Source organism: Panthera uncia, chromosome C2 (genome assembly GCF_023721935.1).
Source record: "Panthera uncia isolate 11264 chromosome C2, Puncia_PCG_1.0, whole genome shotgun sequence".
Taxonomy (NCBI): Eukaryota; Metazoa; Chordata; class Mammalia; order Carnivora; family Felidae; genus Panthera; species Panthera uncia.
In genome coordinates this window covers 91169516-91186345 of record NC_064810.1, presented here as the reverse complement: position 1 = coordinate 91186345, position 16830 = coordinate 91169516, and the positions used below count along the sequence as shown (strand labels likewise).

General features: G+C 36.6%; 1 protein-coding gene across 1 annotated transcript in view; it reads right to left on the bottom strand.

Moving 5' to 3' along the window:
* The window catches only part of SPATA16 (spermatogenesis associated 16), a 234452-nt gene that overhangs the window by 42074 nt on the left and 175548 nt on the right, over nucleotides 1-16830 (bottom strand). The window contains exons 6-7 of the mRNA XM_049629197.1: nucleotides 3658-3804; nucleotides 2486-2598 (exon numbers count right to left, since the gene is read on the bottom strand). Of these exons, the coding sequence (XP_049485154.1) occupies nucleotides 2486-2598; nucleotides 3658-3804 (260 nt within the window). The remainder of the gene's footprint in view (nucleotides 1-2485; nucleotides 2599-3657; nucleotides 3805-16830) is intronic.

Below are 16830 nucleotides of genomic sequence, written 5' to 3'. Positions count from 1 at the left end.
CTTCTTCTTCTTCTTCTTCTTCTTCTTCTTCTTCTTCTTCTTCTTCTCCTTCTTTTAATTTTTTAATGTTTGTTTATTTTTGAGAGAGAGAAACAGAGTGTGGGTGGGGGAGGGGCAGAGAGAGAGGGAGACACAGAATCTGAAGCAGGCTCCAGGCTCTGAGCTGTCAGCACAGAGCCCAATGTGGGGCTCAAACTCATGAGTTGTGATATCATGACTTGAGCCAAAGTCAGACGTTTAACTGACTGAACCACCCAGGCACTCCTGGATTTCTTCTTAGTAGAAATATAGGAGAGATAATTGAGTGGAACGCAGTTATGGGGAGGGGGGGAGCTATGTAGTAGGAAAATCAGTAAAAATGTGCTTTTGTATTTGTAATGCATAGAATTACAAAACGTGCAAATAGATTAGGGGTTTTATAGCTTTTTAAAAATGCTGAATAATGTTATTGAGCAGATAAACTGCTGAACAGATGTTAAGTAGCTGTTTGTGATGACCCCCTTGGTTCCCCTTGTAAGGTAAGAACATCAAATCAATGATGTAATACAAAAGCCACAAAAAGAAAATTCTTCAAAATTTCCAGCTTCTAGGCCTTTTGAAAAATATTTTAAAAGGGGAAAATCTGTAGTCTTTATAGCCTGTTAATGGGAAGTTCCCTTTATGAACTTTCAGCATAATGGCTTACATTTTGTAAAACAGTACAGCATAATTCAGGTCTTATTTTGGGCTTTTTAACACTGAAAAGTAGAAAGGGCAAATTTTCCCTGGATCAGAAAACTTACCTTAGGGGTGTACAAAGATCAATTGCCAACTCTTAGGGTAGTATCCAATTTAGAAGTGTGGTGCAGAGGCACTAGCTTGAAAATTCCGAATTCTTGTGTACGTAACAAAATAGTTATGTATAATAGCCCAATATACGAAGTAGGGAAACACTGTGTTCACTAAAAATGTGTTGCTGATTTGAAGTGACAAATGTACTGCAAACTTGAATTAGATATCAGGAAGGCACAAAGAAAAATCTCTTTAAAGAGACACTAGCCTAACAAATTCTGGAAATTGCATAGTGTAGCATTGCAATATGTTTAAAAAAATATATATATATACATACATACACACACACATATATATATACATATATATGTATATATGTGTGTATATATGTACACATACACATATATACACATATACACACATATATATACATATATACACATATATACACATATATACACATATATATGTGTATATATGTATACATATGTATATATATGTGTATATGTGTATATATGTGTATATATGTATATATATGTGTATATATGTATATATATGTGTATATATATGTGTGTGTATATATATATATTTTAAAACATATTGCAATGCTACACTATGCAATTTCCAGAATTTGTTATGTGTATATATATATATATATATATATATATGTATATATATATATGTGTGTGTATATATGTGTGTGTGTATATATATTTTTTAAAACATATATACATATGTATATATATGTGTATATACGTGTGTGTGTATGTATATACATATACATACATATACATATGTTTTTTTAAAATATGAAATTTATTGTCAAATTGGTTTCCATACAACACCCAGTGCTCATCCCAACAGGTGCCCTCCTCAGTGCCCATTACCCACCCTCCCCTCCCTCCCACCCCCAATCAACCCTCAGTTTATTCTCAGTTTTTAAGAGTCTCTTATGGTTTGGCTCCCTCCCTCTCTAACTGTTCTTTGTTTTCTTCCCCTCCCCCATGGTCTTCTGTTAAGTTTCTCAGGATCCACATAAGAGTGAAAACATATGGTATCTGTCTTTCTCCGTATGACTTATTTCACTTAGCATAACACTCTCCAGTTCCATCCACGTTGCTACAAAAGGCCATATTTCATTCTTTCTCATTGCCATGTAGTATTCCATTGTGTATATAAACCACAATTTCTTTATTCATCAGTTGATGGACATTTAGGCTCTTTCCATAATTTGGCTATTGTTGAAAGTGCTGCTGTAAACATTGGGGTACAAGTGCCCCTATGCATCAGTACTCCTGTATCCCTTGGGTAAATTCCTAGCAGTGCTCTTGCTGGGTATAGGGTAGGTCTATTTTTAATTTTTTGAGGAACCTCCACACTGTTTTCCAGAGCGGATGCACCAGTTTGCATTCCCACCAAAGTGCAAGAGGGTTCCTGTTTCTCTACATCCTCTCCAGCATCTATAGTCTCCTGATTTGTTCATTTTAGCCACTCTGACTGGCGTGAGGTGATATCTCAGTGTGGTTTTTGTTTTAAAATATATTAAAACAACCCAAATCATCAGCTAAACTTTGCTTGGTTTTGCAGATGAGATTTACCATGAATGCTTCTGAAATCTTGCAATATTTGCAATATTTGCACCGTAAACTTTCCATACTTTTGGAATTGTCTAAAATTTGTGCTTTGGACAAATATAAGACACTCATATACCTACATTCAATTGGGTGCTTCTAATAAAATCCAGTATTGGCAAGATCCGCTTCCCCATTGTCTCCATGTGCCTCACTGTGTCTTCTTTGGTCAGCAGACCGAAGGGAGTTTTATGTTCTAAAAATTGTAACAGTAAACTTTTATACTATTTTTCCAGACTTTCATTTCAAAAATGCTTTCTTTAGCAAGCTATATACAGATATCTCAACGTTAATAGATATGAAATCTTTAGTGTAGAAACTAGTACCATCCCTAGACCACATGCATAACAATGAAAGATCTATGAGGAGAAAGGCAGAGGAGACATTGCCCTTTCGCGACTATCATTTATTCATTTTGTTGTGTTTCCTGATTGAGAGATCTAAGAGACAGCCTATAACAATTCATCTCTCTCTGCAGAGTGTTTTCCCTGACTTGTGAAAAAATGTTGTCATAAATGTGTCTGATTCTTGTCTTGTTCCTCCCAGGTATTATTCAAGTGTGCAGATCCCACTGACTTTGAATGTGGCTTGAAGTTGAGATAAGCCTCGGAGGATAGAGTGCCAGATAAAACACAAATCCTTAATTATGTGGGTAGAGCTGAAGGAATAAATTTAACCTGGTCATGAATTCTGCCCACAAATCTGAGACTTCTACTCCATGTGAATATTTTCTTCATTTTTGAAAGTTTCAACTAGAATTACTGAATACCATTTAACTGTAAAACTCTTCAGGAGATCTAAGCTCTCGGCTAATTACATAAGAATGGAACAAATATCAGTACAAAAGCAGATAATCCAAGTGATTTAAAGTTGTCATTGGCTATATTTTTTATTTTGCATAATACTTTTGTCGGAGAATTTCCTTCTACATTTGCTAACTGATAAGAACAAAAACTTGTATTCTTTAAGTGCTTTATGTTTAGGCACTTTATGTTTAGTGCTATAGGGGTGAGATGGTTGGAGTGAGGGAGGCAGGCATTCTAGAATTGCATTGGTCTTGGGGGAGTCTGAATCCCAGGTATTGTTAACTAATCCACAAAGAAGACTGGAAGGAGTTAATAATTACCCAACAAACATTTTTTGGGGTCTAGCACTACTATATGCTAGGCCTTGTGATGAATAAGATTTGCTGAAGAATGCACAGTTCCTGCCTTAGAACAGCATTGAAGGATAATAATAAGTCCATGTGATTTACCTGTAAATGTAGGCAGCTTCCTACTTGATAGTTTTTCCAAAAATTTTCCATCTTCTTTGTTTTTGAACCCAAGAGTCAAGAGGTATTGTTGGGGAGGAAAAGATGACCAGTCAACTGTCTGAGGCAACATGTGGACTCCTTGAAGATCTGAAATACAATAGGAAATGAACTAAAGGCTTTGATATCAAAGGGTATTTTCCCCCTAAATTTCAGGAATTGTACTTGGAAGGCATTATAAATACAAATATTAAAGGCACAGTAGAAGTGTATGCATCAAAATGTCAAATGCATGATATATCAAAATTTTATTATGGTATGTATTTCATTATTTATGCTTTTTAAAAAATATAAACATACACAGAGCATAGTAGTAAAAAATATGGTTCGATTACATGGATCTCCTTCCATTCAAAATAATAGAAAGTTCAGGACAAGCTTGCAGGTTTAATATTTTTCTGTGTGCTCTTTTCAAGAGAATTTGATTTTTCTGTTCATAGTTTAAGATTTAAAGAAATAACGTTATATGAAAGGAAAGAGAAAAATTGCCAAGTGAGAATTAAAATATAAGACTAATTAATTTAGTTACCATCCCTCCTGTAGTTGAAGAAAATTTGAAATGACAAATATACTGATTTTTGTAATTAGACTGGGAAATAATTCAAGTGTCATGAAAATGGTTGCAAAACAAACTCATATACTTAATGACCATGAGAACTAATATTTACTGAGTACTTATTTTCTACCTTCCCTTGTTCTAAGTACTTTGCACACATTGTCTTTTTAAATCCTCATGATAGCTTCACAAAATTGGTGCTATTGTCCCCATTTTGTGAACAGAAAGTTGAGGGACACAGATAGGATGTGACTTACACAAGAACACAGCCTGTAAGTGGACAAAGCGGGATTCATCCTTGGCAGTCTCACTGCAGAGACCGTGGACCTAACCCCTGCACTCTGCTTTAGGCTTGCGTGGCTCTGGATTACTTTTGAGATACGGACAAATGTCAACTATGGGGTCTTGGTGGCCAGATTCACTTAAATCATTTCCATTCTGAGTGATAACGCTTTGGTTAATTGTGATAGACTTCACAAATGAAGGATGATGAACAGAGGGTTTAATGAGCTCTCCTGACTTAACACTGCCAGAAAGGGAAAATGATGCAATTCCAAATCTCCTTCAGTTATGATTTGGTTAAAGGTCAGTTTTTAATGTAGAATCAGAACTGAAATGGTAATGATTCAAATACAGCCTTCATCATTTATCTGTAATATGCCTTTAAAAAATAATAGATACAGAAACCATGAATGTTTTTATCCACCCTCTCTGGCATACTCCATTCCTATTTTTAGCTGCAGAACCCTTTGTTCAAACTAAAATTTACTGAGAAGCCCAGTATACATATATGTTTTAAATATAATTTATTGTCAAGTTGGCTAACATACAGTGTGTAAAGTGTGCTCTTGGTTTGGGGAGTAGATTCCCATGATTCATCACTTACCCACAACACCCAGCGCTCATCCCAACAAGTGCCCTCCTCAATGCCCATCACGCCTCTTCTTCTCTACCCTCCCCCGCCATCAACCCTCAGTTTGTTCTCTGTATTTAAGAGTCCCTTATGGTTTGCCTCCCTCCCTCTCTGTAACTATTTTTTTTCCTCTTCCCTTCCCCCATGGTCTTCTGTTAAGTTTCTCAAGTTTCACACATGAGTGAAAACATATGATATCTGTCTTTCTCTGACTGACTTCACTTTGCATAATACTCTCCAGTTCCATCCACGTTGCTGCAAATGGCAGGATTTCATTCTTTCTCATTGCCAAGTAGTATTCTATTGTGTATATAAACCACATCTTTATCCGTTCATCGGTTGATGGACATTTAGGTTCTTTCCATAATTTGGCTTTGTTGAAACATTTGTATAAACATTGGGGTATATGTGCCCCTATGAATCAGAACTCCTGTATCCTTTGAGGACCCCAATATTTAAAGTTGATAAAAGTAGAGCTGTTCTGTTTGGAGCCTGGAACACCAACTACCCACCCACATGACCGTAACCCGTTCTACACCCTACATGCAATAGTCACCTTAAACCCTTCCACAGACCAACAATTTTTCAAAGCTCTTTGACACATTTTGGTTAATCAAATAAAGCATGGCTGTCAAACAGAGAGTTAACATGTATGCTTATTGAAAAAACCAAAATATCACAAAATATCTTTTAAACACAAACACAGAACAAAATATATTAGACATGTTTTAGTCTTTCTTTGGTGACTCAAGATCAGGTAATCCCTTGATGTTACTGAGAGCCAACATTTATCTGGCACTTCTGTGCTATACACTTTTTCAGGATTATCCTTTTCACTCAACAACTGTGTAGGTGGGCCTATTATGATGCTCACCTTGCAGACGGCAAAACCAAAGCTTCACGAAGAGTTTGCAAACTTGCCTAGGATCACACAGGGAGCAAATGGAGCCACCAGAATTGAAAGTCAGGCAGCTGGACATCAAAACTTAACTCTTAAAACTATCCCCATGACAATTGAGCCATGACAATAATCATTATTCTAAGAATCAATGGGAAGCGTGTTATAGAAGCACGGCAATGCCAATAAATAGATGGTTTTAATAGACATGATTCTAGATAGGACATTTCCTACTCTATCTAGAAAAGTACACAGCAAGCACAGAGTTCTCAGAACTAATAGAGTAACTTTTAGGTGCTTTAACATGCAGATTTAACACGACTCTTTAGTTGGTGTTTGAATCACAAACTGCTTCTTTTTTAAAGACTGTCTCATTTCTCTAAGCAAGGTAAAAATTGTGATTTTTGCATTTAAACTTCAAAGGTGCAGGAAGTCTCCTTGCTTTTGAAATCTTCTGTAGATAACCACAGGCACATCTTCTGCTTCCAGCCTAATACTGTCTAGTTGTATATAGTGAGGGAAGAGTTCACCAGTTTGGCTGAAGTGGCCAAGAACCTGATCATGTAGAAAGGCAACTAAGTAAAAACAAAAAGGACACTAACTCACCCTTCTGATATATGATCATCATATTTAAAAAAAATTTTTTTAACACTTATATACTTTTGGGAGACAGAGAGAGACAGAGCAAAAGTGGGAGAGGAACAGAGAGGGAGACACAGAATCTGAAGCAGGCTCGAGGCTCCCAGCTGTCAGCACAGAGCCTGATGCGGGGCTTGAACTCACTAACCATGAGATCATGACCTGAGCTGAAGTTGGATGCTTAACCAGCTGAGCCACCTCGGTGTCCCTCACGTTTATTTCGATTGTGGTCATCATTTAGCATTCTATAAGATGCCTAAATTTATAAACTGTCAGCATTTTCAGGAATTAGCATACTCTGGAGATCAAGGCCAGAAGGTATGTGATCTTTGGCTACAGTTTGCTCTTTAACTTGGTTTTGCTCCCTGACTTACAAGGCCTGAGGCCTTCAGGCCATGCTGGGGATGATGTTGGGGGCTGTTCCATGGAGACGTCCTTGGCTTCTTGGGTACCTTTGGAGGGCAAGAGGCCCCCTGAATACGTGTTGGATAGGCTTTATGTCTGCTCTGACCTCCACACAAACCCAGAGTATATCTAGACATAGAAGCTTCTGGATCCCAGGGCTGAAACTTCCTGTCAGCACCTGCTTCCAGCTCAGAGGGGGTTCCTGGCAGGACACCTTTAAAGCTTTAAGGCCTACATTGATAGAAATGATAGGAGGCTCCAGAGTGCCAGAGTTCAGAAGTGATTAGGGTATGCTGTGCATGGGCTGTTGGCAGTAGGCTTGCAAGAGGCATCTTGAGATTTGTCATTTTCTGGTGCAGCTCTATTGCCAGAAGCAGCCAGATGTTTGAGGGCTCAATTACATAAATAAATGGGGAGTTTGAAAGGTTGACCTCTACTTGCTCTTAAATATTTGGTGGATAAAGAGAAGAATGGCACTGATAGTGGCAGTGATTAGATTGACTAGTGAAACTAATGTTAGCAATATAGCTAATTTATCATAAAATATGCCTGCAAAAATAAAAGTATCTTCTGTTCCTTTCAATCCCCTGTTTTATCTCATGTGTTCCATCTATTATGAACTTCTAGGTGAAGTTTTAAGACATGAGAGGCCCCTACATTCAAACTGTTAAATTTAGAAAAAAAAATTTTTTTAAAGTATCATTCTTATTCCATTTGTATGCAGAGTAAATTGCAGTTGTATGAACATTTAGCCTAGCAGGTGGTCTATGACCCAAAATGACGACATACTTACCAGATGTTGAATCTCATGTAACATTAATTTGAGTGCTAATTGTTCTCAATTTTATGCTCATAAACCTCTACCTACGTCCGAAAAGCCCTGTGCCCCTGATGGATATGAAAGTTAACCAGATTGTATTGTTCTTTGGTAGGAAAGTTGAACTGATTAAAAATGTTCGCTTTGCTTCTGTCATTCCAGAAGAAAACACGAGAAATAAATCCGTTAATGCATTCTTTTACAATTTATCACAATTAGAGGTGAAATTTAGATGAGTACGACCAAATTTATTATTAAAAAATCAGTTTTTCAGGTATGATGCAGTCCCAAATTTTTACCATTAGGAAAGTGAATGCTTTAAAAAAGAATATCAAACATAGTTTATGCAGATTAAGTTTCTTGCAAAAACAAAATCTTTCAATTCTTTTTGAAAGATGTCTAACCTCAGCAAAAGAGGATAAAGTTTGCCCTTTATCAAGAACCTTTTATTGTACCACAGAAGGCTGGTCTTCAGTGTTATTCATGTTTTCAGGTCTTCAAGTTATTCATGCAGTTTGACCTTCTGTACTGTTTCCCTCCTCCTTCTTCTCCAAGTCACCTTCCTGGAGGTCAGTGACAGTTTCTTCTCTTTCTACCTGTCTCTGTCTGTCTGTCTGTCTGTCTCTGTTTCCTCCTCTCTCCTACACACACACACACACACACACACACCCCTCCTGATTGCTCTTTCTCCCTTGCTCTTCCTGCCTTCTCATTCAGTGGTCTTCCAAGCTGTCCTTGGATCACTGATAAGTTCTTCATACGTACAGTCTTGGCGGCAGGAGGCTGGTTTCTATTCTGGTGGCTTTAGCGATTACTGCTAAACAAAACATTAGGGACGGAAAGTATAGTCTTACCTGAAAGTCTCCACCCAATTCAAACACAGCGTTTCCAAATGCCTCCTGGGACATTGCTATTTGCTCATCCTTATAGAAATTACCACCAACAATGCAGCAAATACATTCTTCAAAAGTGATTTTTATAATCACCACGACTTCCTTCTTCCCTGCTTTTCACCAACGTGTTATAAGGATAACTATTACTCACCCAATTATTTGGGTTTAAAATCTGGAAGCTATCGTTGACTTTTCTTTCCTCTTATTCCCTGACATTTAGTGAGTCTCAAAACTAATTGAATTTGGCCATTGTAATACATCTCATATTAACTCCTTTCTTAGCATAACCATTGCTACCGCTCTGGTCAGATTTATGATCATAACATCTGGATTACAGAAAACGTTTCCCAACCAACGTCACTGCCACCAGTATCATTTCATGCCAATATATCTCCACACCAGCACCCAATGAATATTTCTGGAACATCGCCTTCGTGGTTGTCACATCCTTCCTCAGGAACTTCAGTGACTTCTTTCCTGGTATTCAAGCCTCTCAACTGTGTGCATCTGTTTCACAATCTGTACCTAATTCCTACATTTTTTCCAGTATAAACCTTAATCATCAGCTCCGCTGATTTCACTAACTTGTACCAGCCTGTGCTTTTCCTGCTTCTGAACTTCTCTTTGTTCAGAAAAGTTCTTTCCATCAAGAAACACTTACATATTCTCTCTCATATTGTAAATGACTATCCTTCCAGATGTACCTAATTTAAGTCCCACCCTGTCCATGAAGAGTCTCCTGAATATTTCAGTATCCCCCTTCAAACTCTTAAAGAAATCTATACTATTCACTCTAGAGTCTCTTAAGGTTTCATGGGGGGGGGGTATGTCTTATCTCTTTAACAGGTTTTAATCCTCTTGAGAATGACATCTTCAAGTTATGTTCATGCCCGAAGCATCTAGTGGGTGTCCATCAATATTTGAATCTAAAAACAAACTTTTCCAAATCCTGAATTTTTAATGGTAAAAAATAAAACTTCAGAAAAAATCTTTTTCAAAAAAAAATAACTTCAAAAAGAACAAATAAAATGTTCAGAGCTTCTGAGATATGACTTATTGCTTTGTCACAGCCTTTGTTCTTTATTTTAGCTAAACCTTAAGTGGTTTCTGTTCAATGTACGAAGGATGAGTGAAGTAAGATAACCAGCATCAAATAATCCAATGAAATAGATGCTAAAATGAACAAACCAGCTTTTCCTGGATGGAAAAATTAGTTTCATATTCAGGTTGTACCCTGGCTGCAGCTTGTTCTCAGGGAAATATGAAGTCATAGCTACAGAAGAGGACTGGATTAATAGAGAGAGTCTGACTTAGTGAAACTGTCAGAACCACCAGAAAAGCATCTGTGCAAACATGAAATACTGATTGTAGATCAGCAGACTCATCTATATATATGAGGGATAGCTTTATCTGTTATGAAGCTAAATATGCATAAAATAAAATTTAAACTCTCTGGAAGTAAAGTACAAAACATTGTTGGTGCCATCATCATCAGTATTTTCTGTTGGACACCTCATCAGAATCACAGCCAACGGATTGTGAATGAACTTTTCAAAGCAAAAAAAAAATTTTTTTTAAAGAAAAAGCTTAAGAAGTTTAAAAACTCTTTGAGAAATACGCAAATCTGTTAGTGTTCTATCACCACCTTTCTCTAAGTTTCATTTCCTTCTCTATTTTCTGGTGTCTATGTCATTTCTCTGCCCTTTGTCCATAACAAAATGTTCTGACATTTTGGGTTAGAGTGAAATCTCATTTCTAAAGGTCCCAATTGCTCAGTATGAGATGGGACCATGTCAGTTTTATATGACTTCTTTTTACTGATCAGTTTCAGAGTTTAACTTCTACAGTGCCTTCGTAATGCCAACACTTTGTCATTAGTTCTTTCCCAACCATCTTCTGAGTTTTATCTTGTACTCCTTTTAATGCCAATACTTCTATCTTGGAAGTTATCCACAAATTCACATCAGCAAGAAAATAGCAAAAGGCAGCAACTTTACAGCTAAGTTATCATTATTGCCCCCCATAAATAATAAAACAGTTTCTACTTTTAAAAACATAGCATATTGTGATTTTTGCATTCCATGTGTGAGAAAGCTATATATATAATGAATCTTTGTATAATAAATTACATTTTCCCATTGACCTTCATTATAATTTCAGAGTTCTAGATGTAAGTGGAAAAAATTGGTTTCCATTCCTAAGATTCTTAATTCTCACTTCAGACTTCTGGTCTACTTCTCCAAAACCAATCTTTGTATTTTTAAGTTTCTTCTCATAACCCATATATACACTTAGAGAAATAAATAATTCCACAGGATTTTTATGTATAGTTCATTTCTATTTCACTTGAAATTCATGTTGATTCCAAAGTTTTATGTTCAATCTGCTGTATTGTATTTTGGGGAAGTTCCTTAATTCCATCCCCACCAAAGTAGATTTGAGACAATACAAATATTAAAGATACTGCTATCCTATCAATATTTACTAGACTCATGATCAGTGAAATAATACAATGTTGTTATAATTCCCATAAACAGCTATATTTTTGCTCTATATGAGAATTGGAATGGCCATTGGTTGGTTGGTTACCTACTATGCATTCCCTCCTCCTCTTTTTTTTTCACCCCTTGGAGAATTCCCTCAATCTCTACTTGCTCTAAAAGTGTGACCTAACTGATGCAGACCAGTTAATCCACGGCATTACTCTGAGCTCAGTTTTGGTTCAATTATAAGCATAAGTGCAATTTGGGCTAATGAGAAAGAGCAAGTCTCAAGAATTGTGTGGAAGAGGAACTCACTGTTCTTCAGAACAGTGTGATTTGAGATCTCTAATGACATTTGAGCATTTTGCTATTACTCAAGATCTTAGCATTTGAAAGTATGGTACAGGAAGTGGGATAGCAGGCAGAACTTGAGAATAAAGCTGACTGCAGAAAACAGAGCAGTGAATGAGCTGTTGGATTAAGCTGTATTTAAAGGCAGTGCCACCTGTGGGTCTTTCAATAATACAAATCAATTGTTCCATGCCTCCCTCTCCTCCTTTAAAATTTAAATATAACGAAGTCAGTTTGAGCTGTGATTCCTACCACTTGAAACCAAAGATTTCTGATATAGGGATTTAACTAGTAGTTTGTACATTTCTAAATACTATGGAATCCTTAAAATATTATAGCTGAGATGCAAGACAGTCATAAATTCTTCAAGTTAGCTATCTGGGAAGAATATTTTCCTTATTTAAGACACAACAGTTTGAGGATTAGGAATTAATTTTTACAGCTACTTCAAAGATAGCAAAATTGAATGCATCTTGGTGATGCCATTATTATGATAATATTATTATGACATTATTACCAATAATTGAACTTAAATGTATATTAGCATAATTTGTCTTGATCTATATCATAATTATTACTTTTTCATTTTTGGTTAGATTCTACATCTTATAGAAAGTGACTTTTGGGTAGTTAACCAAGAATGCATGATAAAGTCTTACATAATCTGAAAACCTCAATTTCCCTTATTATCTGGATTGGTAATCTACGTATTTGTTTGTTTATATCCCAAGGTAGAAGTGTAATGACTTGCCTTACATAAATACATACGACATAAGAAAAAGTGTAAAAGAATGCTTGAGGAAAACACATCAAAAGGAAAAGTAAGAGATGGATGATAAAGCCGCGAGATTAATACACAAAGTGTGTTTTATAAATTTTTATATATTTGTTAGAATTAAACAGGATCAGCTATCTCATTCACAATATTCCTAGAGATTAACACTGGAAAGGAACTACTTATCTGTTTATTAGGGAATAAATTTGAGGAGAGTATTTGGAGAGCTTAGAGTAGGAAAGACACTTGGAGAGAAGCTGCCATATAAGTGTGTGTGTGTGTGTGTGTGTGTGCGCACGCGCACGTATGTGTGTGTGTGTATGCGTTTTGCAGAGCATTATGGATACAGTACCTGTAATACCTGCTTCCTGCCATGTATCCCATTCCAAGAGCTCCATCTTGCCCTAACTCATTGGTTTTTCTTGAGAAGCTGCAGTAAAAATTTACATTACTTGCACTTATTTTTGGATTATTAAATGGTATTTCTTTAAATGTCATTCTGTCTGTCTTCAATCAGATCCTATAAGAAAATATACTATGGAGGATATATTATATAGTTCCAGAGAAGTCCAGGAAAAATGCAGTCGTGAAAGGTAACAGTAGATGATGGAGACCAGAAGCAAACAGTGCCGTAACCTGCTACTGCAAAGGACAAGTGACCTGTTTGTTGAGAAGACAGAGTAGTGCCAGAAAACCACATTTCCCATTGGAAAGACCAACATTTTCATATTTTAAGAACAGAGACTTTAGCTCTGTATATGGGGGAGTTACATACTTTGGGAATGATTCGCTGTTTCTAACAAGAATTCTGTGGTACAAATACAAGATGATTTATCATCTTTATAACCAACCCGGTCGTAACACTTTCATAATAATACTGGGGATATAAGCTCTTTAATTCTATAACCTTTTCCATTTGAGAAAGTGAATTACAGAGAGGAAAATAGTCTTATCTTGAAAACTCATGATCATGATAAAATTATAATATTTTAAAGAAGAAAGAATAAAATGAGGAATTTTTTATTTCCTATTTTAGAAAGCATAAGAATGTATTATCCTTACTGGTAAATGATGACTGAACAAGAACAGGGTTATAAATTTCAGTAAAAAGCAATTCTTAAAGGTCTATTTTAAAACAATATATTATTCATCTGAACATACATATTTACTCTTGGGAGTTAAATTGCAATGGAAAGACAAAATATGACTCTATCCACCTCAGTGTTAAAGTAATTGATATCTGATCCAGAAAACTTTTCTATTAAACATTACTAAGCACAGATCCATTACTGAATATTTATTTATTTAGCAAATAAATCTTGATATTTTCATCAAGAGGAGACAGGATATGCTTATTGTATTACTTTATTATTATTAAAATACAACCATGCAAGAATAAGAACTATACAAAATTGCATTATTTCACTGGAATATATGAGTAAAAATCTCAAGCAAAATCTTTATAAATGAAAACATAATAATTCTGGGGCTGATGAATTATTATTTGTTTTATATACCCTGACTACTCTGCATGAATCAAACTGGATTTTTCCTTAAATAAGAAAAATGGATAGCTACACTGTTAAAAATTCAGTAATTTTTTCTCCGTAAAACATAATACAATACAGCTCTATTACAATAAGGATTTAAGATTTTCGCGGGTCTTACCATATTCCTCAAATAGCAAAAGATGCACGGTAAGTTCCCGAGGATATGTAAACCTGGTTGTCCCAAAAGGCAGATTTTAATTTTAACCTTCCTTCATCAGTCTTGTAGAAGTTATAAAGGGCAATATAGTTTAGTACCTGCCACTGAGGGTGAAGGGTTTTTTTCTCATAATAAATCACTAATTTAGTCGGTCTATACAATAAAAAGATTCAAAATATTTATACCTATTTGCATTTCAAAATGGATTTATTTTTATAGCTTTTCTCTTTCCATCTGTTTCTCATGTGGGAATCCCTGACATGGGTTACTATGAACTGGGGGCTAGCTAGAGAAAAATGCACTGCCTGGGGAATCTTTATTGTGAAAACCCTTCCCGCTCATTACCGCCACCTCTGCCAGCTATTGCTGGGCTCATTGCACTGTCACGTGACCAAGGAGTAATGAACTCAATACTATCAGGTTTGATGAAGGTGACCTGGAGTTGGGCAGAGTTTCTGAACTGGGGGTTTGTCTGCCAGCCCCTGCTGGGAGAGTTAAATGTGTTAGTCTCCAAGTTTTAATGACAATAACTATTTATCCAGCAAAACTTTGATAGGTAAACTCCTCATCCAAGATCTTCAAGGTATAGATTTTATGACCTTCATCTGTTGATTGTTTATTTAGTTGACCTCTGTAATTTAGAAATTCTTACTTATAACCTAAATTTCTCTTGCTGCAATGAAAACTATATAATTGTGTTCTATCTTCCATAGGGCCCAGTGAGTCTCCTGAAATGTGATCTTTCTGTGGGTGGGTACCAACATGTGTGTATGACAGCATTCACCTGTAGTTGTCCAGGGAAGGATGAGTGAGTGTGAGATAGGAAACAATGTGTACAATCTCTGAGCGTTTCTGAGGGTAGAGTTGATTGCAAATGAGGGAGTGTTTATTCAGTCACTGAGTTCACATGAATTTATTGTGTGCATTACAGATGGACTAAGAAGCTACTACCTGTTATGATGTAAGGCACTGTATTAGAGTAAAGCTTCCTAATGTAACAACAACAAAAACACCCAACACAGGGGTGCCTGGGTGGCTCAGTCGGTTAAGCGGCCGACTTCAGCTGAGGTCATGATCTCGCGGTCCGTGAGTTCGAGCCCCACATTGGGCTCTGTGCTGACAGCTCAGAGCCTGGAGCCTGTTTCGGATTCTGTGTCTCCCTCTCTCTGACCCTCCCCTGTTCATGCTCTGTCTCTCCCTGTCTCAAAAATAAATAAACGTTAAAAAAAAAAATTAAAAAAAAAAACACCCAACACAAAAGCCTCCAAATCTCAGTGATCTAAAGCAATAGAATTTTGGTTTTTGCTCATGTGGGTATTCAGTGGATGACCTTCCACAAGGTAATTCAGGGAATCCAAGCTTCTTTTGTCTGTGGCTTCTTCAGTTCCATGGTCCTATCCACTCAGTCAGTAGCCAGGGAAAGAGAGTTCTGTATGTAGGGTTTTACAGGCCAGGCCTGGAAGTGGCCCACATCTTTTCTGCCCACATTCTATTGGTCATTAATTATTCAGTCACAAGCCTCACCTAATTGTAAGGGAGGTTGGAAATGTATTCTAGTTGCATATATGGGGAGAAAATAGTTTGGTAAACAACTAGCTAGTCTTCCCACTTTCAGTGCACTTTCCAAACTGCTCCCTTGTCTGTTTTCTCCTCCATCATGATTTTAATTAGAGTCAGCCTTCCATTCTACCATTAGGGCTTAGGTTTTAGTTGAAAACATTCTATAAAAGAGTGGAAAAATACAGTCCAATATTCGCCCTGAATTACAAATTACTAAAATCAGATCCCTTCTTAGAAACAGGTATATTCTAGCACTCCCTAGAATAGTGTCTGGAATATATGTGTCCAATAAATGTCTGATGACTAAGTGAATAGATGACAAACCACCCATCTCTATTGTTGATCCTGAGGATCTTGGGATTCTGGAGCATAAAGGGAGAAGAGAAATAGAAAAATAGCATAGCAAGTTGGAGAGAGGGTTAAAATTACTTTCAGTCTTTAGTGGAGTAAAGGGGATTTCTTGAGTAAGACCCAGAAGGTGACTTGGTTTACAAGCCAGCATTCTGGCAGGGAAAGGGAATCTCAGAGAATGGCTGTAGGTTGGGCCAAGTTATGTGGTGAGGGTGGTTGGTGTACATATAAAGAAGCATCTACACCAAAAGGCAGCATGGGGACCTCATATACGTATCCTTTGATCACCTAATGTGTTACATAAATGAACCCATCTGGTCCTGCTCAAACCAACAGAGATTATCTGAAGTTGAATTAGCCATGTAATCAGCAACTGTACCAACCTGCACCAAACTTTGAAAAAAGAAACTTTCCTCACATGCCTACTGACCTCTTTGGATATTGGATATGTCTGAGCTATGTGAAAGTTGAAACCAGACCAGGGGGAGAAGAAAATCCCATGGGAAGGGGAAGGAAGCTGGTGAATTTGATTTAATAGTTACTGAAGAAAGACTAAATTTTAGAAATGATTGAATGAGACTGACTCCTTTGCAATGGGATAGAATATATTATTGGCTCTGGACAGACAAACAATGAATATGTGTAGGGAAAAAAAAAGCCTCATGTCTGCACACATCTGCTTTATGATTGTCCAGTCATACTGCTGTATGGCTATTTGTTGAAATAAATAACTGAATACATTTTTGGCAGAATAAAAGTTTCTTACAT